The 27,575-nt window shown below is 37.6% G+C and overlaps 1 protein-coding gene across 1 annotated transcript in view; it reads left to right on the top strand.

Annotated features, from left to right (window-relative positions):
- grm8b (glutamate receptor, metabotropic 8b) overlaps positions 1 to 27,233 on the top strand; it is a 148,348-nt gene extending 121,115 nt beyond the window's left edge. The window contains exons 8-11 of the mRNA XM_052597616.1: positions 10,662 to 10,798; positions 11,781 to 12,716; positions 23,044 to 23,290; positions 26,673 to 27,233. Coding sequence (XP_052453576.1) covers positions 10,662 to 10,798; positions 11,781 to 12,716; positions 23,044 to 23,290; positions 26,673 to 26,722 — 1,370 coding nt within the window. The 3' untranslated portion in view covers positions 26,723 to 27,233. The remainder of the gene's footprint in view (positions 1 to 10,661; positions 10,799 to 11,780; positions 12,717 to 23,043; positions 23,291 to 26,672) is intronic.
- The last annotated feature ends 342 nt before the right edge of the window (positions 27,234 to 27,575 follow it).

Genomic DNA, 27,575 nt, shown 5'->3' with positions numbered 1-27,575 from the left:
GCGGAAGCAGTGGACTGAGTCTGGAGTAGAAACATCCAGAGCCACCGCGCACAGGCGTGTGCAGGAAATGGGCTACAGGTGCCGCATTCCCCAGGTCAAGACACTTTTGAACCAGAAACAGCGGCAGAAGCGCCTGACCTGGGCTACAGAGAAGCAGCACTGGACTTTTGGAAAAATTTTGCATGTCATTCGGAAATCAAGGTGCCAGAGTCTGGAGGAAGACTGGGGAGAAGGAAATGCCAAAATACCTGAAGTCCAGTGTCAAGTACCCACAGTCAGTGATGGTCTGGGGTGCCATGTCAGCTGCTGGTGTTGGTCCACTGTGTTTTATCAAGGGCAGGGTCAATGCAGCTAGCTGTCAGGAGAATTTGGAGCACTTCATGCTTCCATCTGCTGAAAAGCTTTATGGAGATGAAGATTTCATTTTTCAGCACGACCTGGCACCTGCTCACAGTGCCAAAACCACTGGTAAATGGTTTACTGACCATGGTATTACTGTGCTCAATTGGCCTGCCAACTCTCCTGACCTGAACCCCATAGAGAATCTGTGGGATATTGTGAAGAGAAAGTTGAGAGACGCAAGACCCAACACTCTGGATGAGCTTAAGGCCGCTATCGAAGCATCCTGGGCCTCCATAACACCTCAGCAGTGCCACAGGCTGATTGCCTCCATGCCACGCCGCATTGAAGCAGTCATTTCTGCAAAAGGATTCCCAACCAAGTATTGAGTGCATAACTGAACATAATTATTTGAAGGTTGACTTTTCTTGTATTAAAAACACTTTTCTTTTATTGGTCGGATGAAATATGCTAATTTTTTGAGACAGGCATTTTGGGTTTTCATGAGCTGTATGCCAAAATCATCTGTATTAAAACAATAAAAGACCTGAAATATTTCAGTTGGTGTGCAATGAATCTAAAATATATGAAAGTTTAATTTTTATCATTACATTATGGAAAATAATGAACCTTATCACAATATGATAATTTTTGAGAAGGACCTGTACATATAGCAATATCTGACCTACTGTCTTTCTTTCTTTTGTAAAACTTCATTTTAAGGTGTCCTTGTTACACATTACATGTACTTACTATTACAAAAACAATTCATTTGGCATAATTGCATGGAAGTAACCCTAAAGAAAAGTTTCATCCTAACCCTAACCATAGGCTCTACCTTCCTTCGTTAATATTTTGAATTGTACTTTTGCATTTTATCTTTCATTTAATTTTGTTCTGCGTTTGTCTTTTTTTTTAATGCTTTGTGTAGGTTTTATTTTTATTTTAGTATTTCAACCAGGTTTGATATTCTGAATTATGTTTTTTTTAATAGTTTTAATCATTTGTATTAATATTTAATTATATATAATTTTTATTTCTGTTTTCATTTTAGTTATTTTAGGAATTTGTATTAATATTTTATTATATATCATTTTCATTTTGGTTTTCATTTCAGTTATTTTAGTATTAAAGTGAATATTTAATAACTAAATGTTGCCTTGGCAAATAGCTGAAATAAAATATATTTTTGTTTATTTATTAATATTACTTTTATTTCAAGTAATAAAGATGTTTTTTTTTATGGTTTTAGTTTTACTTAATGACAATACTCCTGCAAATAACGATATTATTATATCACATTCTGATTAATTCATCAAATTAATCCTATCAATATTTGCTAAGCAATTATTAGATAATTTAAAGGTATAGGAGGCTTGTGGGAGTTTATATTTAATGCATTATTTAAAAAAAATAAATAAATAAATAACTGTGCTAAATTACTATATTACATTGGCAGCCAACATTAAAACACTAAAGACTGTGACTGAAAAAACTAGCAGGAAAGATTTGATGACTTCTAGGGTGAAACATGGCCAGTTTGTTCCTCAGCGTAATGAATGTAAAACCGTGTCTTGAAGGGTTTTATGCCTCTGCACAAATAACTGCGTCAGGATGGACATGACCGCTAGCGCATGCTAGTTCGGCTGTGCTCAGTCATGTGACGCTAAACTGTTGATGTTTACATTCAGGCGGACTCATGAGTCAAATGTAATGCAATGTGTAATGTTTAATTTGTTTGATAAAACACATTTCAAATGCTGCTTTTGTGTTTTGCATTCATTAACATTCACAGCGCTGTGTGTGTTCGTCTCGCATGCGTGAGTGTATTTGTGCATATATGAGCCATCATGCGTGTTCAGGATCATGTGATGCACATCTGACATTTTTCTTGTGTTTTTTCTTGCCTGGACCACTTGATCGAGGCAGTAAGGGATGTTTTTTTCCCCCGGTGAACAGCAAGAGTATGATTTCTAATCAAGTCAATGATAAAAGCAACAGAGTCGAGCTTCAACCCCACAACCTTTATCCCTGAGCTATGACAGCCACTGTAGCCAGCAGGCAATTGCCAAGTCAACTGCAATCAGATGCACTTCAGTGGCTTCATACATATGCTTATTTTTAGATATGTGCGTTAGAGCAGAGCTACAGAATGAACATGTCTGTCACGATCACACCGAATGTCCCAGAGTTATCATGCTGTACGTGTGGTGTGTGTCTTCACCATACTCCATATAAACAAGTATAATAATATTATTTTTTATTATTCTTTAAAAATTGGAGAAAATATATTTGCCAATTATGTGAAATAAACTTCAATATATATTAAAAAGTTACCTTCATAATATAATTTAATATAATAATTTCTTATTTCATGCTTTTTTGTTTTGTTGTTCATATCTTTTTAATTATTATTATTATTTTACTTCCAATGTTTGTTTGTTTTTTCCATTATTTGCTTTTCCATGTTTTTTTTTTATAGCTTTTTATTATTTTTCAAATACATGCTGATTTTAAGGTATATAATTAACGAAAATACAGTAAGATAGCATTCAGCATTTAGGAAGCAGAAGAACTCTCTCGAGCTAGTCAGTGCGTCTTAATAGCAAGTGACTGATTATGAAGCTGACCTGGAAAGATTTCATTGTGTTTTCATCTCTATTATCGATTTTCTCAGCAGCTAAGTGAAAACAGATTATTAAGTAGCTGGATAATGGTTGAATAAATGGAGGACAGGGAAAGGACATTGCGATTGTCTGCTGTGAGCATGTCGGCAGCTAATTGTCTTTATAAAGAGCGGAAAAATCAATTCAGGGAGATGAGTTCAATAAACAGTGGATCGTAGGTATCTACAGTGTTTCTTTAAAATGTAATGTTTTATCTCAGTGTTGGAAAAGGGCATCACCGCTTCACATCAGACAGCTGAATTAATTGAAGAATTAACCTTTTGACAAGGCATGGACTTCCTTCATTCGTCTGACTCTGCTGTCAAACTCTGGCATGAGATCAAGAATATAATCTTTGGCCTGAACACAGAGCAGACATGTTTTTATGGTGTGTATAGAATTGAAATGATTAACCCGCATGTAAGTTTGCATTAGATATAAAGATTTCAGGCTTGTGTGTTCTGTCTATTTGCCTTGTCGGTTGTCTTGCATTATAAGCAGCAGCTGTATGAAACTAGATCTGATGTCAAGAGATTGAGTTATAAGAGGACAGATGTGATTCTACAGTATCAGGTCACTAGAAGGCCAGTGGTCTGGAAATTGGTTTCTGCGCTTGGTTCAATTTCTTGGTCCAAGCCCAAGTTTGATTGCACTCTCCTCCTGCTGCACCAGCAGCTCCTTTTTGCATTGCACTTTTGTATGTTTACACAGTGTGTGTGTGTGTGTGTGTGTGTGTGTGTGTGTGTGTCTGTGTGTCTGTGTGTGTGTGTGTGTGTGTGTGCTCTTGTTTTTGTGACATATCAGGACACAACTCTGTATAATGACATGAGTATGACACAGGTATTACAAGTAGAGGGTGACTTATGAGGACATAACCCATGTCCCCATTTTTCAAAAAACTTATAAATCATACAGAATGAGTTTTTTTGAGAAGGTAAAAATGCACAAAGTTTCCTGTGAGGGTTAGGGTTAGGTGTAGGGTTGGTGAAGAGCGATAGAATATACCGTTTCTACAGTATATAAACCATTACGACTATGGGATGAACCCACTTTTCACTTTTCACAAAAACAAACGTGTGTGTGTGTGTGTTTTTTTTGTAACATTTGGACTCAACACCAGACTCTGACAATCTCAAGGTCAGGACATCTCAGCCAGATCAGATAAACTTTACAACCTAAACGTACAGTATGTAGAGAGAACCTTCCTCCTAGCTCCTACTTCCATAGTACTATAAGAAATGCCTTCTTGGAGTGCAAGTCACCATTGGCTCTTTAACCCCCAGGAGGTGTGACCTCCACAGAACTTAAAGGTCCTATGACATGAAAATTTCACTTTCTGAGTTCCACTAGCCTGTATGTGGTCCCCAAGTTTCTAGAAATTGTAATCAGTGTAAATCGAGATTTTGCTATCTTTCTCTGCCTTTGAGAAAATGGAAGCTCAAACGGGCTGATCTTGAATCTCCTCGTTGTGACGTTATAAGGAGAAATGTTACCTCCCCTTTCTCTGCTTTGCCCGCCCAAATATTTACATATAATTCAGTCACAATGTCAGCACAGGCATTACAAACAGACTTTTATGATATGGATTCGACAGCACCGGCACAAACAGTGAGTAACAGTGTTTATTAATGCCTGATCTGTGATCAGTGATTTCTGATGGGTAGCTAATCATTCAAGTTCACACAGACTTTCTTTCTAAATCATTTAATACTGTTTATGCATCAGTGAATCAAGCCAGTGACTAAACGATCAACTTCGCGTTGTTTCTCTTAGTAGCATGAAACAAATCCGTTATTTATATATATGGGGTTCCACATGTAAAACGATATCAGCCAATCACAACAGTTGTGGTTTACTCGGAGTCTCACAGCAGACATGCCCCTTCGAACAGAGCATTCAAGCCAGGGGGCTAATATCAGGATCTAAAAATGCTTTTCATTTCTAAATTTTAAATGTAAAAATCATACTAACAATATAAGTACACCTAAGGAAACATTTGTCAAGGTATTGGTAAGGGAGGAACTCAGGTGCAGACAGGGATTCTCAAACAAAGGGTTTATTACAAAAAGGGGAAAACAAAACCCACGAGGGGGAAAACACGGAGCAAGGTAAAGACTAAATAACTAAAACAGGACTGGACTAACAAGATAAACAAGGACTCTAAATACTAACTATAAACAAACACTCACGGTAATACAAACACTTCTTTAAGGAACAATCACAGAGTGGAACAATCACAATCACAGGTACACAGTTGAGGTACGATCACAATGACAATGAACCGACGCAAGACAGAGCACACTAGGAGATCTAAATAGGGGTACTAATCAAGACACGACAGGTGTTACAGATAGGACAATCAAGACACGACTAGGTTAACAAGGGGGGCGGGGCAAGGGAACGAGACAACACAAGCACATGGCCCAAAGACAAGGCCATGCGCTTGTACACAAAACATGGGTCTGTCATGATCCTGCCTCAAGACTAGGAAAAATCAAGGACACGAGGGCAGAATCATGACAACATTAAAAAGCATTTAAAGAAAAGGAAATAATCCATGTCATGGGACCTTTAAAAGGCATCACTTCAATGACCTGCCTTTCTTTTTAGTCTCTTCACTCGTTTCTCATCACCTTCCCATCTTCTGGTTGCCGCGCCTGGCAGGCATCGACACAGCTCAGTCTGTGGTACTAAGAGGACGGGGATGCTGATCTAGAACTTGTCTTTCCATTAACCAAGGATTTCAGCTGATGTCTCTTGAGTTCCACACTTTTGTCTTTTCAATTTCCACCTGGGAAAAAACGTCTAATCACCATCGAGTCAAACCATTGCTAGAGTTATCATTCTTCCAACCCAGAAGAACGTGATCGCAAGGCCAAACCTTGAAACCATCAAGACTTTGTTCAGTGATTGCATCTGGACACTCGTCCATGACTAAGGCAATGCAAGTATTGGACAAGTAACTAAAAGATACAGAGGTTTAGTATAAGCTATACATTGCGTTGTAAAATGGCGCTGATGGTTAATTGACTCTTTTCATAACTTCATTGTCTGGTTTTGGAAAAATATCCTTTCTTAAGAGTTAATATAAACTTGCACTGAATGTTTGCTGAACAAACAAATTAGTTGATGGCAATTTCATACTGCTAAAGTTACTACTGGCAACTGACATATCTGTAAATAATTGTGATTAATCATAATTACTTGTAATTATTTACTGTATATACATTTCCCCTTTGAACTAATTTGCTACATACAGTAGATGAATATATTAGGGGTGTAATGGAACACGTATTCGTGCCAGAAATATTGGATTGGGTCTTGAGGTTCGATAAGCATGTTTACCGTACAAATACACCATTGTTTTAACCACTGCACTAGTAAAACTTAATGGGAAACTTCCAGTTTTATATATTGTTACTTTTTATTAAAATAAATGAAGTATCCTCTTTTTAATTATGTGCATTTATTTTTCAGGAAGTTTTTGCGAAAAAGAGTGATTGCGTTCATCCCTTCCTTTTTACTATTAGTTTTAATGAGAAATAAACATGAATGAACATCTCATCTCATGCCATCTCATGACATGAAAGATGTCGGTAACACAGCTTGTAAACAAAATGTCCCGTAGCATTTCAGTTACCTCAAGCAAATCATCTGTGTCAACAGGTCATTAGTTACCTCGGGCAATGAAATGTAGAGAGGAGCATTTTGCTAAATATTAGACTATTTTGCTATCCATTAGATTTTTACTTTACCTGTTGATGTCTTAATTGTGTTTAAATAAATCTTATGAAGACACTCTGCAAATGAATTAATTTCACCAAATAAATAGAAATGTTTTTAGAAGTTTAAAAAAAAATAATATTTAGAACTTTTATTTAACTTATTATTTTATAAGGAATTTATATTTATATTTATATCTTATATATATTTTATAATACATTTATACAAGTTATTATTATTATTATTATTATTATTATTATTTAACTCGGGTTCTTCATTGCTGTCTCTCTCGCCTCGCTTCATCAGTTGTTCTTCCACATATTCGCCCCCCAGACTTTGGGCAGCTTGTGTGTCTAAAGACCAAGCCTCAGGTAGTTCAAATCACATTCGCATAGACCTCTCAGAAGACGGAGAGAACACTCTAATCCAATTCAGTGAACCAGCACAAGGCTCAGATGTCTTCACTTTGGCCAAAAACGCAGTGCTAGTGGCGGGGCTTTTTACAAATATTGTGACAGTTGGCTGAAGTCCATGCCTGGTTGACGGTATTGATGGTGCACCCTACAGAGATGATCATTCATGCTCTCCACACGACTGAATGCCCTCCTTAGAGCAAAAACTGTCTTATTTACCATTTACTCGGGCTGCATTTCAACGGAATGAGCATTTCAAGCAGTCAACTTCTGTTGATTAGGTTAGCACTTCCTGTAAGAGAGCTGGCAAACACACCACTTGAGCATGAGCTCCATCAAATAGCTATTAGTATGAATCTCCCTCGAGTCCGCAAGGTTGTTGAAGGCGTTTCCCTCACAGGAAATTAACTAAGATGTAGCGGTTGAAAAGTAGCCCACTTCTAACACATGGGAATTGTGTATGTGGCCCTAATAATCAAAGCTGGAACTCCAGGAGTTTTTCTGCAGTTGTCAATTCATCACATATGCTGTTATTATTTCAATTTTTTGATCTTCTGTGCTGAATGCTCATATAAACTCATTTTGTTTGCCTTGGTTCTTTTAAATACGGCACACTTGAGCTGATTCATTGTTGATGCGGAATATAAGCCACGGTGTGTTATAATGAGATACATCTTCAGGCAGGAGTGATTCACTCCACTGCGGATGATATTTGCAATGCATGTACTGTGAAAAGTAATGCCGAGATCAAGTCAAAACTTGTGCCTACATGCCGCGCATAAATTGTAGTAGTACGGTTCGTTCTAGTCACGTTCCCCCTCCTGTTCGGCTTTCCACAGGCCACTTTGAATTAGCACTGTCTAATTGCGTGTCTTGAGAATGAGGTCTAACCTGTGATTAAACTGAGACTTGGCTTAATCAAAACATCTCGTCCACCCTTTAATCATTTCTTCTGTATTGTCACAGCCTTTGTACGAGTTGTTTGGATGGCGCAAGCGAGAGACTGCAATCAAGTAGTTGATTGGAGATTGGTCAGTGTCCTGCATCAAGATGAAGAGGCTTACGCCAACTTTGTTCTGGATTCATGCAATGCACAGATCATTTATTTGAGGGATGGTGTGTGATCCGCCTTCTGTCTGTGACTCTTTAAAACTGTTATCAACATATTTAGTGTTATATTTCATCATTGTCATTTTCTAAATAACTCTTGCAGTTTTTTTTTCCAACTTCTTACACCAGAAATCTTTACTTGTCACACAATTTCTGAAACCTGACATTCAAAACACCAGAATCACACACCAAATCCGCAAAACCATCTTGGCCTTTGACTCAGTTTTCAACTTCATAACACTTTTTGCACACACACACACACACCCACACATACAATTAAATATTCTGGTGACATAGGATCTGTGCGGGTTTCTAAATAAAAAGTATAAGAATTTCAGACTTGCATCCTCGGTGGTTTGGACTTTGCGGATTCGACTCGGGAGTATGATGTCTGTGATGACGCAAATCCGGTAATTCTGCAAACAGCAGCGTACTTGATAACATCAGTCAGCTCGCCTTGGCTACTACACAATAAAACAAATAAGGATATGAAATACCACTGCCTCCTTTTGTTTTCATTTAAACATAATAACAGCTACAGACGTGTACTTAGTTCAGGGAAATGTGTACATATAGAAACATTACAATGAAACAAAATATTATATCAATTGCCTCTTTTTATTTTAATTTTAACATATAGATAAATTGAATACAGACCAAAGATTACCTGTTAGATTTACCCGTCTCCCCAAGATTGGCGAAAAACATTTTTAAATAGGCGCCGTCATAATAAATAAACCACAGATTTGAGTTTTAAACAACTACATTCTCGCCTGAAATACTTTAAAAATCACATTTCATGACACAATAACATTAATATTTAGAAAGTGATCCGAATAAATGGTGGTTGAACTCCAGTCAGCATGTTTAGCGCCCAAGTCCCACCCCCGAAAGTTCTGGAACATTGAAAAGTACTACCTCACCAGCAGGGACTTTCTGACGGGCAATATTTTAGGTGTACCAGCCCAAAGTCCCTATGTGACGAGTGGGGCGGGGCCGAGAGACGTGGGAACGAGGAGTGAGGCCAGGTGTAGTGATTGGAGATGAGCTACACCTGCGCCCCACCGCCGGTCTCGAGTCCCACGTAGGAGATGGAAGGATATAAAACTGGAGCGACGACAGTGAAGGACGAGAGAGGACCAGGCCTGGGATCTTAGTTTATGTTTTGCTTTATGCGCATTAGTCGTCCGTGAGGGGCTGGTGCGCTGTTTTATGTTTATTTGTGATTATGAAAGTTTCATTTTGATTGTGCGCCGGTTCCCGCCTCCTTCTTCCCGATGATTATGAAGGTTGAATACATTACACCCTAGTTCCTGGGTAAAGTTCCTGCGGTGCAAACGTGGCTTCAGTCGTGGTTTTGAGGGTGGATAAAGCACTGTACATTCACCCTACCAACAATTCCAGCTGGCACAAGACTTGAACTCGCAACCTTTTGGATTATGAGTCCTAATCTCTAACCTCATTAGGCCACAACTTCCCCCATTTGTTGTGGTGTTTGTTTAGGTTTTAATTAGTTTTGATTAGTTTTTCGATTAGAAAAACTAAAATAAACACTCATATTTTTTTTTTTTTTTTTTCCGCGGCTGTAAAGATGCCGTTTTTGTCTTACAAATACAGTACACTAAATTGTGAAAATTGACCACCACCATGCCACAGTCTGCAAAAATGTCACCTAAAGTAACTTGTGCTATTGACTTTATTTGATGGGTTCTTTTACTTCATTTGTGAGCTCTAATCTTGTCAGTGAAATGGTTCATTTGGAATTGTTGCCTGGCAAGAGGTTGCATCTCAGTATCAGAAGATAATGTGTGCGCAGAGCATGCGACTCTGAATGAGAAATCGGATTATTTTGTTGCTCGAGGTGGGTCGAAACAGCAAGCAGCATTTTCAGTGGATTCCTCTAGGCCCACTCCACGGCTGACTGTATGCAGGTGTTTTAATAATGCATGATTCCCTATCTCAAGAGAAGCTCATTTGATACAAACTCTCCCTCCTCACAACCTCCTCTGTATGCCACTGAAATTGCTCATCTGAGACGACTCCTGTAGGCCCGAGAAAACTCACCAGGGTTTCATAATGATGGAATGATTTTGTATAATAACAGATAACAAATGAAGAAGATCCTCTTATGCTTTGTTAGCAGTTCACCAAATAGTTTTGTTCAGAACCCATACCCTGATGTCATTTTTAGCTTATCACTGATTGTAATTTATTCATCTTGTTGGTTGAATGGATCTGGAGCATGATGCGTACATTGTTTATGCAGAAATCCTGATGTTTGTACGTCTCAAGTAATGTCTGATGTGTTAACTGATTCGTCTTGGCCATTGGAGATTATGTAGCTGAGATCGTCTGATTCAGGATTGCACAAGATCCGAAAATCATAATGTTGTTTAATCTCTTTGTACAGGAAGTGCCAAGACCCTAGTTGTGTTTAACGAAAATGGAGACGCCCCTGGACGCTACGACATCTACCAATATCAGATAACAAACAGGTCGGCTGAGTACAGAATCATCGGCCACTGGACGGATCAGCTGCATTTAAATGTAAGGAGTTCATCTGTGTTCCTTTTCAAGTGTACTTAAATGTTAGAGGCTGTCTGTAAAACAGTTATTTACTTTGGTAATGATGATTATGGTGTAGATGACTGCCATAATGATTATGGCAATTACACTGTACAATTAGTGGTGTTGAATTAACACCCATAATTCAGAAGTAATTTTTGCTCCATAGACGTGAAATTAACTGTGTATGTGCTGGCACTCATGGTGATTTATAATAATGTTTAATAGTTTGGGGTCAGTAAGATTATTTTTTTTTTTTTTTTTAAAGAAATTAATACATTTATTGTGCAAAGATGCGTTAAATTGAACACAGGTGACATTTACAGTGTTCAAATTAGAAAAAAAGAAATGCTGTTCTTTCTCCTCATCAAAGTATCCTAAAGAAAAATGTTTCAGATTCAGTGACTTATTTCAACATTGATGATAATAATAATAATAATAATAATAATAAAAGTTTCTTAAGCAGTTAATCAGCATATTAGAGTGAATTCTGAAGAATAATGTAACACTATTGGAGTAATGATGCTGAAAATTCAGCTTTGCGTCACAGGGATATATTACATTTGAAAATTTTAAAACAAAAAACAATTAGTTTAAATTGTAATATTATTTCAAAATATTACTCTTTCGTAATATGGTTTGTAAGCATAAGATAATTTCCAAAAACATTAAATAATCATAAAAAGCCTAAACTTTTGAACAGTATTATATAATATTATATTACATTATCTCTGTCAAACAGGTCATTCAAACTACAGCTGGCAAATTTTCCTCCTTTATCTTATTAATAACTCTTAATTAATGTTACCTTCATAATATGTTCCTTTGTTAAATCAGTTTTATTTCATTTTTCATTTTCTCTTGATTAAATTTTACTTCCCCTACAAAACAGTTCCACAGAATCTGAAAATAATAAATGCTTTTTGACATTTACCAGAATATTTCTGACGTTGTTTTTCTTCAGATGAATGCCATGCAGTGGGCGAGCAGAGACTCATCCGTGCCGGCGTCTGTATGCAGCCTGCCCTGTCAGACCGGCGAGCGGAAGAAGGTTGTGAAGGGGGTGCCGTGCTGCTGGCACTGTGAGCGCTGCGAGGGATACCATTACCAGGCCAGCGAGTTCACGTGCCAGCTTTGCCCATATGAGCAACGGCCAGATCAGAACCGCACCGGCTGCCAGCCAATCCCCATCATTAAACTGGAGTGGCACTCGCCGTGGGCTGTAGTACCCGTCTTCATTGCCATCCTGGGAATTCTTGCCACGACCTTTGTGGTGGTGACGTTCGTTCGTTACAACGACACGCCAATCGTACGGGCCTCCGGCAGGGAAATGAGTTACGTGTTGCTAACGGGAATTTTCTTATGCTATGTCACCACGTTCCCCATGATAGCGGAGCCCGGAGTGGCCGTCTGCTCCTTCCGCAGGATCTTCCTGGGTCTGGGCATGTGTTTCAGCTATGCTGCCTTGCTCACCAAGACCAACCGCATCCATCGGATCTTTGAGCAGGGCAAGCAGTCAGTCGCGGCGCCACGGTTCATTAGCCCCGCCTCCCAGCTAGTCATCACCTTCAGCCTGATCTCAGTTCAGTTAATGGGCGTGTTTGTGTGGTTTGTAAGCGACCCTCCGCACATTGTTGTGGATTACGGCGAGCAGCGTACGCAGGACCCCGAGAACGCCCGCGGGGTGCTCAAGTGTGATATCTCGGACCTGTCACTCATCTGCTCGCTGGGCTATAGCATCCTTTTGATGGTCACGTGCACTGTTTACGCAATCAAGACCAGGGGAGTGCCGGAGACCTTCAATGAAGCCAAGCCCATTGGATTTACCATGTACACCACCTGTATCATCTGGCTGGCCTTCATTCCCATCTTCTTTGGGACCGCACAATCTGCAGAGCGGGTGAGTCTAAAGTGCTGATTGCAAGGATTTTTCTGAATATGTGAATTTGTATTTATAGTAGGTGCCATGCTGAGATCATCTGCATCCTGTGGAACCATGGTACCATAATGTCTCAGTATAAAGTTGCCCTATTTAGTTCTAGCCTGTTCTGTTCTTCCTCTTCTACTGTTATACGTCAACCTGAGTGTTTGTCTTCCGTGTTTCTCTGGAAATAAAGTCAAGTTATAGCATTCCCCAGCGTCTCCTCATCCGTCCCTTTCTGCCTGAGAGTACCGTAATTACCGTATTTTAAGTCACACTTTTTTTCATAGTTTGGCTGGTCCTGCGACTTATTTATCAAAATTAATTTGACATGAACTGAGAGAATGAACCAAGAGAGAGCATTACCGTCTACAGCCACAAGCGGGCGCTCTATGCTGCTCAGGTCTCCTGTAGTCTACACTGAAAACATAGAGCGCCCTCTCGCGGCTGTAGACGGTAATGCTTTCTCTTGCATCACCTGTGTGCTTTCACATGGAGCAGCATTGACTACACAGAGCTGTTGTTCACTGAAAAGCAGCACAATCATATTTTGTGCATATTTGTCACTTGATCCTTCAGAAAGTATCAAATCACATTCTGTTCGGTAGAGTCATATTGAGTCATATTAGTGCTATTGTCATTATCTATCTTTTTCTCTTTGTTGTTGTGCCGATATGATGAAGTGAACAGATGAGGATCGTCTGTATTATCTCCTCATAGCAGCTCTTATCAGTACACAGTCCTTGTTAGACTTTTAGAAATTTGCATCAAAAACAAGCACTCATCTAAGAGAAGCTCATTATCAGATATATGGAGATGATCAAACATGACCCGAAGGAATAGTGCTGCTGTTAATGGGCCATAAATAGAGCGCGCTGCCTCAGTCAGTCCAGGCCAGTGTGGGTCTTATAATGTTGATAACTTCAGTGGCGGTGTGCAGACTGGAGGCTGAACCCTCTGTTCTTTCTGCACCAGGATGTATTTCTGTCCAGTGCTCATTAGTGCAGCCGAGAGAAGCCAGGATTAAAAACACAGTCTTCTCTGCATGTCTAATATCTGTGACATGTGTTTTGATTTCCTCCTGCAAAGATTTGATGTCAAGTGTTATGTTAAAGGAAAAATTGTGCAAAGACTGAGGATTGAAAGCAATGCTCAATAAGAATTCATCTCCAAGAGCTTGTCAACATGATTTTCTCAATATATAACAACTAGAGATGAACTTGTTGACCTAACTGTTTTCTGTTAGCATGGATGGTTCTCTATCTATTTATATTTTTTAGACAGATGGTGCTCTGGAATATCTGATTTTTGATGGTCAATGGCTGCATTCTGTAGATTTACAGTAGTTTTTCTACTTAGCATGTTTCATGTCTGCTATCACTTTTCCTCATATAATGAATAAATATATTATGTTTTCTTTCTTAATTTATTTGGTTAGAAGCCAGGTATTAATTGGGATAATGTGCAGTCAGCTAGACGTTGTCATAAAATAAATCCTTGTCAGGGTGATAAAATACTCTTCTGCTCACCTTGTAATTTAATATGATGTTCGCCCTTTATTCTGTGTGATAAAGTGTTATATGATGCAAAATTAAATAATTGACATTTATGTTGTTATGATACAAAAAGCATAAAATGATTACAATATTATCTGGAAAATAATAACTTTATATTAATTACCTTTTCAAGCAATTTAATTCAAAGTAATTGCATTAATTGCATTTTAATTGTGTGTGTATAAATATATACAGTACATATATTTATATATCAGTTGAAATATATACACATTTATTCTTTTTAGTTTCATATGTTCACAGTTTACTATAATGGTTAAAAAAAAAATAAAGGCCTTTTTTTATTCTTTAAATTTCCACTGGCCCCAGTGTGAAATCCCTGCACTGGTCGAGAATCTTTCTCATCTCAACTACTGAACTTTCTCATCAACTTTCTCATCAAAGTGAATAAATCCCAAGTGATGGTGTCCTAAGCGGTTGCCTGTGTAGCGTAAGGGTTTGATCGGCACTGCTGTTGGGTTTATTTTGCTGTAATGACCGGCTAGCTATTTGTTATCCCTTACATATTTTGTTTGATCATAAAAAACAGCAAAACATCTGTGAAAAGCCAGACATGCTATCGCATCCAATTGTGCATGTAACACAGAATTAGCGAATGGAGCGATTCAATGGAGTAATTAGCAAAAGGGATTTAAAAGCACACTGACATTGATCAAATTGGCATTTTTCCCACTTAAAATGTTCCTGGTATGTGTCGTGCATGAGGCTCATTACAATATATTATCCCTTTGATAGTTTCCTTTGCAGACAAAATACCTGCCAAACCAACTCAATCATCTATAATCCATTGTGCAAACCTACCAAAAAATGACGAGGGGGGGGGTCAGCGGCTTCAACTCTACCTCAGTGTGTGTTTTGAATGCAGCAAATGCTAAACCTTTAGGCATTTAGGAGTTTTTTTTTTTTTTTTTTCTTGACACTATATGTCAGTATGAAACCAGTGTCATGTCATGGGTCAGACTTGAACCTGGATTATCCACATGAGCACCAAGACTCAAAGCATCTGGACTACATGCACTAATCACCTCACCCTATTAACATTTAGGCCCCGTCCACACGGAGACGCGTTTCTGTGAATACGCACAATTTTTTTATCGGATAGGCGTTTCGTCCACACGGATCCGGCGTTTTCGCAAGGTGAAACCGCTATTTTTTTAAACCGGGTCCCAAAGTGGATAAATTTGAAAACGCCGTCTTTGCTAATCCGTATATTTTCTGAAACGATGACGTCATCAGCCCACGTCTCCCCCCTAGTCAGACACCTCTACGTCATGTAACAGCAACAAAAACATGAACAAACACTGAACGATTGTCTTTTTATTAACTAACAATAATACTGATTAATAAATGTATTGTTCCATGTTCGTTTGTGTACCACGCGCATGGTTTATGAGCATAGTCCAAGTCTTCTTCTCTGTTTTTAGTGTATCTCTGTGGCAGAATTACAGCACCACATACTGGTCTGGCATGTATACTACATCATTTTGCGGTTTCGTGTGGACGCGGATATTTCTTGAGACGAGGAAAAAAAAGATCGGATTGGGGTAAGCTCCGTCTCCGTGTGGACAGGGCCTTAGATGCTTTTTTTGTGGGCAGTGCGCCGAAAATTTCCTGATTATTTAATCACCCCCAAGCCATCCAAGATATGTATGACTTTGTTTCTTCAGCCAAAGAGGAATTAATGTTTAATTTTGGAGGGGAAAATTCCAGGATTTTCTCCATCTAATGCAAGTAAACAGTCTCAACATAGACCATTTTTTTGATGGTCCAGGATCAATATTTAGGCAGCATTAACATAATCTACATGACCCCAACCAACAATTATGGTTCTCCTCTAGCAAAATGATCAGTCATCTTTTATATGAAAATGCAAAATCATCTACTTTTTCCCTACAAATTCTCGCCTTCATCTAGCTTGGTTTAGTTCACAACCTCTCAAGTGAAGTATGAATTTTGGGAAGGTCACACATGAGAACCAGTCCACTGTTTACAATAGGAACGTGCAAAGACTAAATATTAGGATAATTGAAATATTAATTAAGTTTAAAAATTAAGGTGTGGTCACAATTACCATTGTTAGGCAAATTTTCATAGGCAAAATCCAGTAAGGACCACGAAGTTCCAGTAAGAATTTAAAACGTGGGTAATTTGAAGTTGCTTTTTTAGGATATGTTTACATGATAATATTGTGTATGTATTACATGTATAAATTTTGTTTTTCCATAGTACAGACGACAACATTGGTCAAAATGTTCCCTGTTTACTTGGAACCACAAAAACGTCTAAAAATGCTGTATTATGCATGCACAAACACAGTCCTGGGGCCCGTTCTTCGTACGTCGCTAACTCCGTTAGCTGGATTTGATTGTTGACGATTTGGCATGATCTTGGATCATTTGGTTCTTCGCAGCTCATCTCGGGAGCAGGCTTATTTCATGTAAACAGGATTAGATCGCTTCTTTTCAACCAGAACTGATACTCAAAATATGTCTCCTACCACCGCTACTTTATTACAAGAGTATCGGACAATAATTTAAAATAATAATCATTAAAAAAATATGTAAAAATATTTTGTAGTCCATAACAGCCTACTATAGACAGCCAGTTTTACTCATTGAAATATTTATTTGTCATAAAATTATTACTTCAAAATTGTATTAGAGTTACACATGCTATACAGATAATAGAGTCGTGCATTATTTTGAGTGATGACTGCTATTATAAGAGTGGCTTGATGGAGCGCAGGAGATGCAGATAACATGATATTGACCCTTAAGAAAATTTCATGAATGCTGTCACGTAACAAATCTGTCCAAATATAAAATGAAATGAATAGATAATTTCTACATTGAAATAAAAATGTAAAGACTGCACAACAATTATAAATTGTGAATCTAAATAATTGGGAATCATGAAAAAAATTTGAATAAAATAAAAACATGTATCTATTATCTGTTTCATGTATCTATTATAACATGTATGTAGTTTTGTTTGCTTGCCTGTTTCCTTATAAAAGTCCATGTCAAGTTTTTCGTTGGGTGTCGTTTTAAATTATATGACGTCATTACATTGCCGTCTTGCCACCAGCCAATCGCTGCACTGCTGATAATGGTTTCGAGTATCGATACATATCCCCTTTTAAGGCAACACATGAATGCGCAATTATCTCAGATAACTCAATCCAGCGATACTAATCATACACAACAGGTGTGTTCGAAGAACCCAATTAACCGGATCATGATTAGCACGATGATATCATCTTGGATGTGCCATTTGATCTTGGATGTAATAAGCGACGTACGAAGAACGGGCCCCTGTAGTCTGCCATTTTTGTTTTGGTTGGCAATTATTGACTAAACACATACAGTAATGCGCATGTGCATGATGTCGTCATTTTCACAAATTTGTGTTTTGTACTTTAACCAAAGATGATATTGGTATTGTTTTCAAAAACATGCACTTTGAAACTCGTTTTCAAATGTTTGTGTTTTAAGGCCACCGTTTTCATGTAAATGAACAGCCAAAATGCTTTAAAAAATTCAGGTTTTAGAAAATAGTGTTGCGTAGGCTATAACATCCTCTTAGGAATAACAAACACAGTTAAGAAACGGAGTTTCATTAAAACACCAAACACTTAAGGTACAGTCACATCTGTTGTTCAGTAGTTTTTTTCGCTGATGAAATAGTGACAATTCTAATTGGGATCCACGCTATCAGGAAAAATGTTCGTGCACAAATTTCACATCTGGTTCACCAACAGAAAGCTTTTTGGTTTGAAAGTGACTTTGTCTACTGTGCTTCATACATCACTACACTATTAACCATAGACAATGGATCTTTTTGGCAATAAAATTTTGCTAATGTGAAACAACTTAGTTCCGAAAGGTTAGGTCATTAGGTCTGTCAGCAATACAAGCTCAATTTCACATGATTTGTTCTGGAAATATGTCCAAACACAGTTCATAATCCAACACAAGTATGCATGGCAAACAGCAAACCAAGATTAGCCACATGGGGTGCTATAGTGCATCTTGTCTTCTTCACCAGTCAGGTTTCTCACACGTTTGTTAACATTATAGTTACACAATAGAATGCATTGGCCAAGACTCATGTCTCTGTTTGCATAGAGCATATTTCTAACTTTCAAATGTAAGGTGTTTGTTATCGTTCCTATTTAATTATACAGGTTTTTCATTGAGCTGCAGTGTCATTTAACCTTATTTAACATCATGTTTTAGATTAGCAAATTATCAAGCTTTTTAGCCTATATATAGTACAAAATGTCAAAATCTTCCTCTGAGCTTTTCCAGTGTTTCCATCTGCTAGATAGCATATCTCAGTCAGATTAGCATAAGTGAGTTATGATAGGCTATTTTTACTCAGCGAGGTGGCTTCACATACACGAGGGATTAGCGGAACTGCAGAATTTAACATAAAAGCACTCTAGCATTCATTTTAAGAAAAAAAAAAAACACTATGAAAACAAAACATTGTGGTAAACAGCTGGCCCTCAGGGTGGTATTAAATTAAAAGTTACATAAAAGAGGAAATTGTTTCCCTCAAATCAGACCGCTTTTTTCATTCCTCCCCATGACAAAAGAGTCCAAATGGAAAGAAATCCGCAGAGCGTATTTCCCGTTTCCCTTATCTCTCCCGGGCTTATTTCTTTCGCCCTCACTGATGTTAAAAAGATTATTGCAATGAGCAACCGCAATATGAGGACACAGATATGAGTATTTTATTGAGGCATGTCTCTCTTATTCACATCTCCTCACTCTGTGCTCATTAAAACTCAGAAGTTTCTTTACAGCTGCATGGCGTGTAATTTGAACCTTGCGCCTCCTCGTTTCTGCTTATTTTCTGCATTAACGGTCCTGTTTCTTCAGCATACTTGTGCATTTCCTCATTGAAGGGAGCCGATTGTACATTAGCATTGGGATTGCTTGTGTTAAACTTCCTGGAGTGAGGGAAGGAACTATACCAATTGGTTTTTCTGTCAGTACCCTCAGTATGCATTGCAGTGCAGTTGAATAGAGGAGAACAACTGAAAAGATGAGGAAAGGATGCCTGCCGGGGGTAATTAGAGTTAGATGAGTCATCTGCAGTTTTACGGACATTTTGAATGAGTTCCAGTTTATATATAGTTAGTTGTGTTTATTCGTTCACCGTTCGCATGCTGTGGCATTGATTTTTAAACCACTTAAGCTCCCCAAAGATCTTTAGTTGAATGGAGTTACTTCTTCGTATGGCTTTTGGAGAGTGTGTTTTCTTTTCTTTTTTTTACCCCTGCTGTTTTGGTACTGCTGACTGACGCTGTGAATTACAATAGGCACATAAAAATATAAAAACATACTCAAGTGCTTTTCAGGATACACTATAAGTGTATGCAGTATATTCCTGATGTATTTGTGCTAATTTTGCTGCAAATATATAAAATTAAGCAGCATTCATTCGATTTGAATCGGCTTTGTGCTTGATTTTATGCACCTGTTATTAATGGGTGTAGCTGAAATAGCATACATTTACATTTATTCATTTGGCAGATGCTTTTATCCACACAACAACATACAAATGAGTAATGCTTTATAAAATCGTTTCATCCTAGTGGTACAGTAACATTGGAAGTATGGCAAAGCAAACCATGGTTAATTTTTGTAAAGGTAAATCAAAGCCCAAGTTGGCAACACTGCTTATTGATTGACAGTCAAAAAAGAAATGGATGAGATGGAAAAAAAACAACAATCTACTGGAGACAACGAGAACAACAGATGTCTGCATTGAAAAGAAATTGTGTGAGGGAGTTGAAAGATAAATGCAACATGTTTACCGTTATAATAAGGCTAGGTGATTGACTGTAGCATTTGTGATAAAATCTTTGGGCTTAAGAAAGAGTTAACTAATCATAGGAGATTTTTTTTTAAGCAGCTAGCACTATGCTAAGCTAATAGGCTGTTAGCTGGCTAACTGAAAACGTTAAAGGGAAATGTTTAATTGAACCCCTTTTCAGCTTCTGGAATTTGTTTCTGTCACACTTTATGATGTGATATATAGTATATGGCGCCCCTAAAGGGACATAGTAATGAGAAAATAATGAGATTGAAGGAAAATTAAATTACAGTGATTTTGAGTTTTCTCTCACAAAACTTTTGAATTCCCCTGAGAATCGTTGGGTTTTCTCGCAAAATTATTGCATTCTCTACCAAAACGTTTGCGTTCCCCCGAGATCTTTAGGGTTCTTTCACAAAATGTTTGCATTCTCTCACAAACATTTCCATTGCCTCAAGAAACTTTGGGATTCCCTTTGAATAGGAACTCAGATTGTGTCTCTAGAGTGTCCAAAAGAGGACATTTTGTGTCATTCCCCTTCTCGGGGAACCAAACCAAGACGTTCCCCTTCTAACATTATAGGGACGCAGTGTCTTTACCCTTTCTCAGGGAACCATGGTAACATGTATAACCTGAGATGTTCCGTTGCAAAACATTTTCCACCATACCTCTGGGTTCTCTTGCAAAACTTTTGCATTCACTTTGATGAACTTATCATTTTGCTCTCAAACCTTTTGTGAAGACAATAATATGAGCTGAGAGGAAAACCTTATTTTTCAAAGCCTTTGCGAGGAAACACATTTTTGGGGGGGAATGCAATACTTTTGCAAGTGAACTCAAAACATTGAAATATAATTTTTCCTCCAGACTCATTTTCTTCCCATCACAACATCCCTTTAGGGACTCCATATATTTATGACATTTGACATGACTTGAACAAATATCAAAGTTCTTCTTGAAAGCAAGTCATTCAGCAGGAGATATTTCCCAAATAATCAGCTTCTTTATCTTAAACCAGACAATATTTTACATTGATGACAGTATTGAAAAGGCCATCTTGCGCCAACATAAGCTACTTTGCTGGTTTTTGATGGTCTTGGCAAAGCTGGTCTAGCTGGTGTTTTCAGTCAATTTAGATGGTCTCCAAGATAGTCTCCCAGTCTGAACAGAAGCTTCCAAAACACCTTTTAAAACCAGCCATCAGAACTAGCCTAGGATCCGGCTAAAATATATAACCATTCTTGAAGAAATGTTAAAGGCCATAAAACTCCTTTGCTTGTTTTAATTAAAATGCAGTACTTCTTTTACAACAGCTGCTATAGTACATTCTCAATTTTCTTCTTTAACGAGTATCATTCCTTCTTCTGTCTAGCGTTTGAAGACTTGCACAAAAGAGTGGTAGCAGGGTCACAAGGTTAGACTTGAATTAAATTACAATTCAAAGGGAGATTCAGTGAGCATTGTGCGCAGTCAAATTTCCTGGACAGGATGGCAGTGCTCTGTTGTCTCGGAGAGACAGTACATGAAATCCTCTGCTGATTTGTTTACCTCTTGGTCCACGTCAGTAAGCAATACAGTTAATTTGATTTCAGTCTCATCTAAGCAGTAGTATGGAGTGACACCCTCCTGCGGTGCTCTAGATTCTCCTTCCCTGACCTAAAAACCAGGGCTCATTCATTCTCAGCACCCATTTCTCTTAATATATAAACGTGAGGAGATTTATCATCTGCTTCCCCCACAGTAGGCATACGTTATCATTTACTGCTCGTTAGCTTACTGATCACTCGCACCCAAGGTAAGGAAAGCAGTAATATATTTGTTAGCGAGGTTAGCCATTCATCAAACTCTCAGACGTGGGCAAGGATGAATCGACATTTTAAATTGCCTTGCTGGGGGCGTGTTGTTGCATCCTAGGTTCAAGTTTTGTGAATCTGCAAACGTTAGCATTATTGAAATCAGATTTGACTGGTGTGCGCCAAAATGGAGTCAGACCTGATCTTGAGGTGCATTCAAACTTAATAATCCCCTAACATAATATTAGCAGTAACTCCTCACTTGTTATGTAACTATCTATCTTAGTTAACCAAATTTGGTGCATGACTCAAATGCTTCAAATGTGAATGATGCATTAAGCGGCTTGCTGTGGAGAGTAGTGCCATTGCCATTTAACAATTAATTTTAACCTGATGGACAAATAAAAGGAAATGCAGAAATTCTTATAGACTTGCACTTAAGGAAGAAGTGCAAGCCAGCAGCTGGATTCATGAAGAAGTTATTCTTAAAATGAATTCCAAGAAGCTAGTAAGAATGTTAATAAGAGCAATCCTTGAAGAAGACTTAAGAAGTTCTCAGAATGGCTTGGCAGGGGTTTAGCACTCTGCATCACGTTTTTAACTTTAAAAAGAAATTAATGGTGATTTGCAATACGATTATTTTTAAGAAGATGAATTCTTCTTAGGGTTTGCTTTAAGAACAAGCTTGGAACAAGAACAAGATCATAAAATAAAAATTTTTGGAATACAAAATATTCTTCCCTTGGCTCGTTTGACTAAAACTTACCTAACACTAAAAACAACTGCCTTATAAACACCCAAAACAACCTTATCGCAATAATCAAATAAAACAATTTGTTTTGCAGTAGTGAAAAATGTGGACAAGTTCCACTTCAGAAAAATGTAAAAAAACTTGTTGCTTTGGCCTTGGTTACATGAGTGAAAGAAGAAAGTCACATCAGAGTTATTTCAAAGAAAGATTAAGAAAAGTGTCGCTGTAGCTCAGGGACATTTATAAGCAAGAAAATGTTTTTGTTAGTTTTTTGTTACACTAGAACGTTTGTTGCCTATAGGGGACGCTGTTTTGTCTCCCGTACTGTAGCCATTGAGTTCGCCCTCTTCTTTTCTCTCCAGATGTACATTCAGACGACCACACTGACTGTCTCTCTGAGCCTGAGTGCATCCGTGTCTCTGGGGATGCTCTATATGCCCAAAGTCTACATCATTATCCTGCACCCGGAACAGAACGTGCCCAAACGCAAGCGCAGCTTCAAGGCCATCGTCACCGCTGCCACCATGACAAACAAGCTCAGCCAGCTGGCCAGTGAACGGCCCAATGGAGAGGTGAAAACCGAGCTCTGTGAGAGTGTGGACAATAGTAGTGAGTACAGACATTTTCTCTATCAAGCACAGTTTGTTAATGTTAATGTGGCATGTGGGGCAATGACGCTATTCTTTTTTTTTTTTTTCTTAATTTATTTAAAAATGCAATTCATGTATTAAAATTTTTCTATTGAAATTCATTTTGAGATTTTTCAAAGGGCATACAATAAAATCAAAATTCAATGTTACAAATATCTCTTGGTACCATACAGACGGAATAAGCCTCATTAAAAGACAGAAATTAATGAAAAGAAAACCTTTGGCTTAATATTTAATTGTGGTTCTCAACCTCCAGGCCCTCCATTGCCCACAAGAAGCTGGAAGATCCTAGTTTATGTAAATTCAGGTTTAGGATTCCAAACGTTTTCAGAGCTAAATATCCTTTAAGGTTTCCACTTGTTTTAACCAATGAATTTACATGACATTCATCATCCGTGATTGGTTATTACTTGATGGTTAAACTATATGACATTTTTAGAGCCATTTAAACATTGAAAAATGTGTAGTAGTTAAAAAAAAAAAAAAAAAAAAAACATAAATACAAGTTTAATTTTAAACTAGATTTTTTTTTCTTTTATACAGTGTGTCATTGACCCATATATATTATATTCATTTATTTAAAAAGTAAACATAATATATTATGAACTAAATGTAATTTTTGGGTGAACTATTAATTTAATGGTGGCAAAGCTGTGCATGATCTTTGTGCTAATGAACTGATAACTCTGATTATTCTTCAGTGTTTGCATTGCTTACTCTCTTTGGTATGTATCTTGTCATCTGAAGCTTTTTATTGTGAGGAAATGGAGCAGATAAGGATGCATTCACTAGAGTGTCATTGCTAATTCATTAGCTATGCTGCCTGCATTGTCTGATTCTAACACTAGATGGAACATTTAGGCTTGATTCACATCTGGTATAAAATAGTGTCTGAGGGAATCTGAATTACTGGCTGCAAACTCATGGCAGCAGATTGTATTTCAGCAGCCGGTGTGGTGATACCTTTTACATGAGGGATCCGATCATTAACCAGGGCAAGGGCAGCATGTGCAGGTCCACAGCGCTGTGTAAAAGTTAATGCAAATGTTCAGACCCTCACTAATGTGCCGTGACCCTTCTGCTAAAGGGCTCTAACACTGGGTCAGTTCATAATGAGAGTCAAATGTGGCATGTAATGAATAAGCAGTGAATGCCATTTGGAGGACAAACGTGTTTTGGTGTTTCTCAGTATGTTTAATTTGTGTACTGTAAATTCTGCATTACCATGCCTGTTTAAGCAGAATTAATTATGCTAATAAGTGTTGCGAGTCAGTTCTGTACAGGTATTAATCATTGGTAGCAATGTGGGCCTACTGTATTAATAGGACTATTCTTTAAATGTTAAAGTCAAATTAGTGAAATTTTGCGAACAATAAAGTTTGTTGATGATAGAGATGTATGAATGTTTAAACCAAACAGCTTTCTGTTTGTCAACACAACAAATCCATGTGAGCAGCTTGAACCTGTCGCGAAATCTGCATGAAATAATTATTTCGCCTTGACATGAAGCTCCAAATTGTGTGGATTCCTATTAAAGTGACTGGATTTCGCCTGTGAAAATTACAAAAATTTGCCGTTCATAGGGTGCTTGATTGACAGGAAATCTGACCAATCAGATCGCAGATATTATGTGTGGCCGCTGCTGTCATCGCTGCCATCTTTCCAACATCTACGGCCGGACCCCATAGAAATCCATGTTAAAACGGGGTAGCAAAGATCGACTGAATTGAAACTTTTTCATTATAAATAAATACTAAAATATGCAGAGGGTTAAGCCGTGCTGTTGTTTGTTGCCACAGTAATAGCAACAAACTAAGAAATTCCTTTAAAGTACTTGTTTTATGTTCCCGATTTGTCCAAGTTAAAATACTGAGTGTTAAATGATAAAAGAATATGTTAAAACCTGTGCTCTGATCATTCTGTGGACAAAATCATGTAAACTTTGCCCCAAAATGGAGCTTTAAATGCACGTGTGCTCATCTGTTTTCAGTGCAGCTAACCTTCATGTCGTCTTCCCACTCATTAAACTATGACAGGTCCTTCACTGCAAAAAGACGGTCACTGCGACATACTAAAGTAATGAAACTATGGCGCCATTTGCTTTTTGAAACATCTTCATAGGTTTCATGTTATATTGTTGGCTTGGAAAATATGTAAATGTGCATGCCCAGTAGCCGCAGCTGTATCCCTTCTAGTCTTAACCATATATCAGACAGGAGAGTAGATTAACCTGGTTAGATTAGTGTGAGAGCGGCATTGTTTATTGGGGATGGCAACAGTAACTAAGGAGGGTGGGTCTTTGCAAACAATCAATTGTGACTGAACCTTAAAGACATAGTTCACCCATAAATTTTAATTCTGTCATCATTCGTTCACCCTGAAATTATTGTTTTAAATTTTTTACTTCTGCTGAACACAAAACAAGATATTTTGACAAATGTGGGTTAAACAAACAGTTGATAGCCATTGACTTAAACTACGGAAGTCAAACGCTAGCATCAAAACTGTTTGATTTGGAAAAACTTCAGAATAAATATATTATGAGAGAAATTTCATTTTTTGGTGAACTTTAAGAGATTATTGGCATAGTTTAGGAATATTTCACCAAAAAATGAATAATTTACTGAACCTGCTGTTGTTCAAAAACCCTGAAATTTCTTGTGTGAAACACAAAGGTTAAATGTTTCATGCAGTCTTTTCATCATGAAAAATGTGTAATAACTGATTTAATGCAATACAAATAATTTAGACCAGTTTTATGAACTGGTCCGAACAATGCACTGAAAATAGCACATTTTTACTTTTTTGTGCTTTCTTTTTCATCATTTTAGAGCCTTCACTTTTTAATAATATTGTCAAGCGGTGCTGAGATATTCTTCAAAAACTCACCTTTTGAAGAAAGAAATTGATATGGATTTGTAACAACATAAGGGTGAATGATGGCAGAAAGTATAGGTGCATATTTTCTGTTTGCCAAAATTGAGTGAATAATGTCTGGAATAAGTTCTCGTTGGGATTTTATTTCATTGCCATGAATCCCTTTTTGACAATGACTTCTTGAGAGCGACATGTCACAGCCCAGACAAAAAGGCACAAGATAAAGATGTGTCAAAAGAATGTTATTACTTTTTCAATTGTTCCATCCCACTTTTGAATGAAAGCAAGAACAAAAATTATTTTCAGTCCATGAAATGAAGTGGAAATTTCATTTTGATGGTCACCCAGAATCAAACCGAATTAGCTCTGTATACTTCAATTCTCTCATCTCTTGCAGTAATGTTGTTGTTTTTTTCTTTCCTGATACACTGCTGTTTTTTTTAACTGGCTATTTCCTTTTTCAGCACCGTCCACAAAAACAACCTACGTCAGCTACACCAATCATGCCATATGAGTGCACATCCTGAAAATGGTTTGGCATGGATCTGGCTGGCTCGAAAAAAACAGGAGGATCCAATGACTGAAATCCAAGCATGAGACATCAGTGTTGTTTGTGGACAAGAGGATGGACTTTTTTCTTGGATATTTTATAAGAAAGCCTAGGCGACCATCCAAAAAAAAAAAAAGAGAGAGAGACAAAAGCTGCCATTTACATGGGCAGCCAATAAAATGGGACACTGGAAAAGGGTACAAAAAAAAAAAAACGAAGTTTAAAGAAACAGAACAAATATTGGCGTTGACCATGTTACATGTTATTCTAATTGTAAGTATTTTGTGGTTGTGAAAATTTTTAATTCTTGTCCCACAGTGTCAGACCTGCATTGGAAAATGCGTTTGTCTCTTGTATTGGCTATTCTGGTCTATAACCTCGGGTTGTGAGTGTGCAAATGCTATGGTTGAAGCATGCTAATTCAATTTTTTATACAAATAATTTATTTATAATAAAGGAATGTTTTTGAAATGTGGAGGGTTCCTGGGTGTTTGGACATTTATATTTTTGGGGATGAAATGTGTAAAATGTAATTCACAGTACACTCCTAAAAATGAAGGTCAAAAGGGGATTTTCCTAGCGTTGCGACAGAAGACAGATCAAAGAATTTCTGAGTGAACAGTTTTTTCCTTAGTGTGAAGAACTTTTCAAAATGTTAGAGAAACCTTTGTACAATGGAGATTCCATGGATGTTAAAAGTTCTTCATGGAACGTTTGATGACAATAAAAAACCTTTATTTTTCTTACAGTGTAGGGCTGTAACTAATGATCATTTTGATACTCGGTAATCTGTTGATTATCTCTTAATTATTATATT

This window comes from Carassius gibelio, chromosome B25 (assembly GCF_023724105.1).
Source record: "Carassius gibelio isolate Cgi1373 ecotype wild population from Czech Republic chromosome B25, carGib1.2-hapl.c, whole genome shotgun sequence".
Classification (NCBI taxonomy): domain Eukaryota; kingdom Metazoa; phylum Chordata; class Actinopteri; order Cypriniformes; family Cyprinidae; genus Carassius; species Carassius gibelio.
The sequence above is the reverse complement of the archived record's forward strand: the minus strand, read 5'-3'. Positions and strand labels throughout refer to the sequence as shown.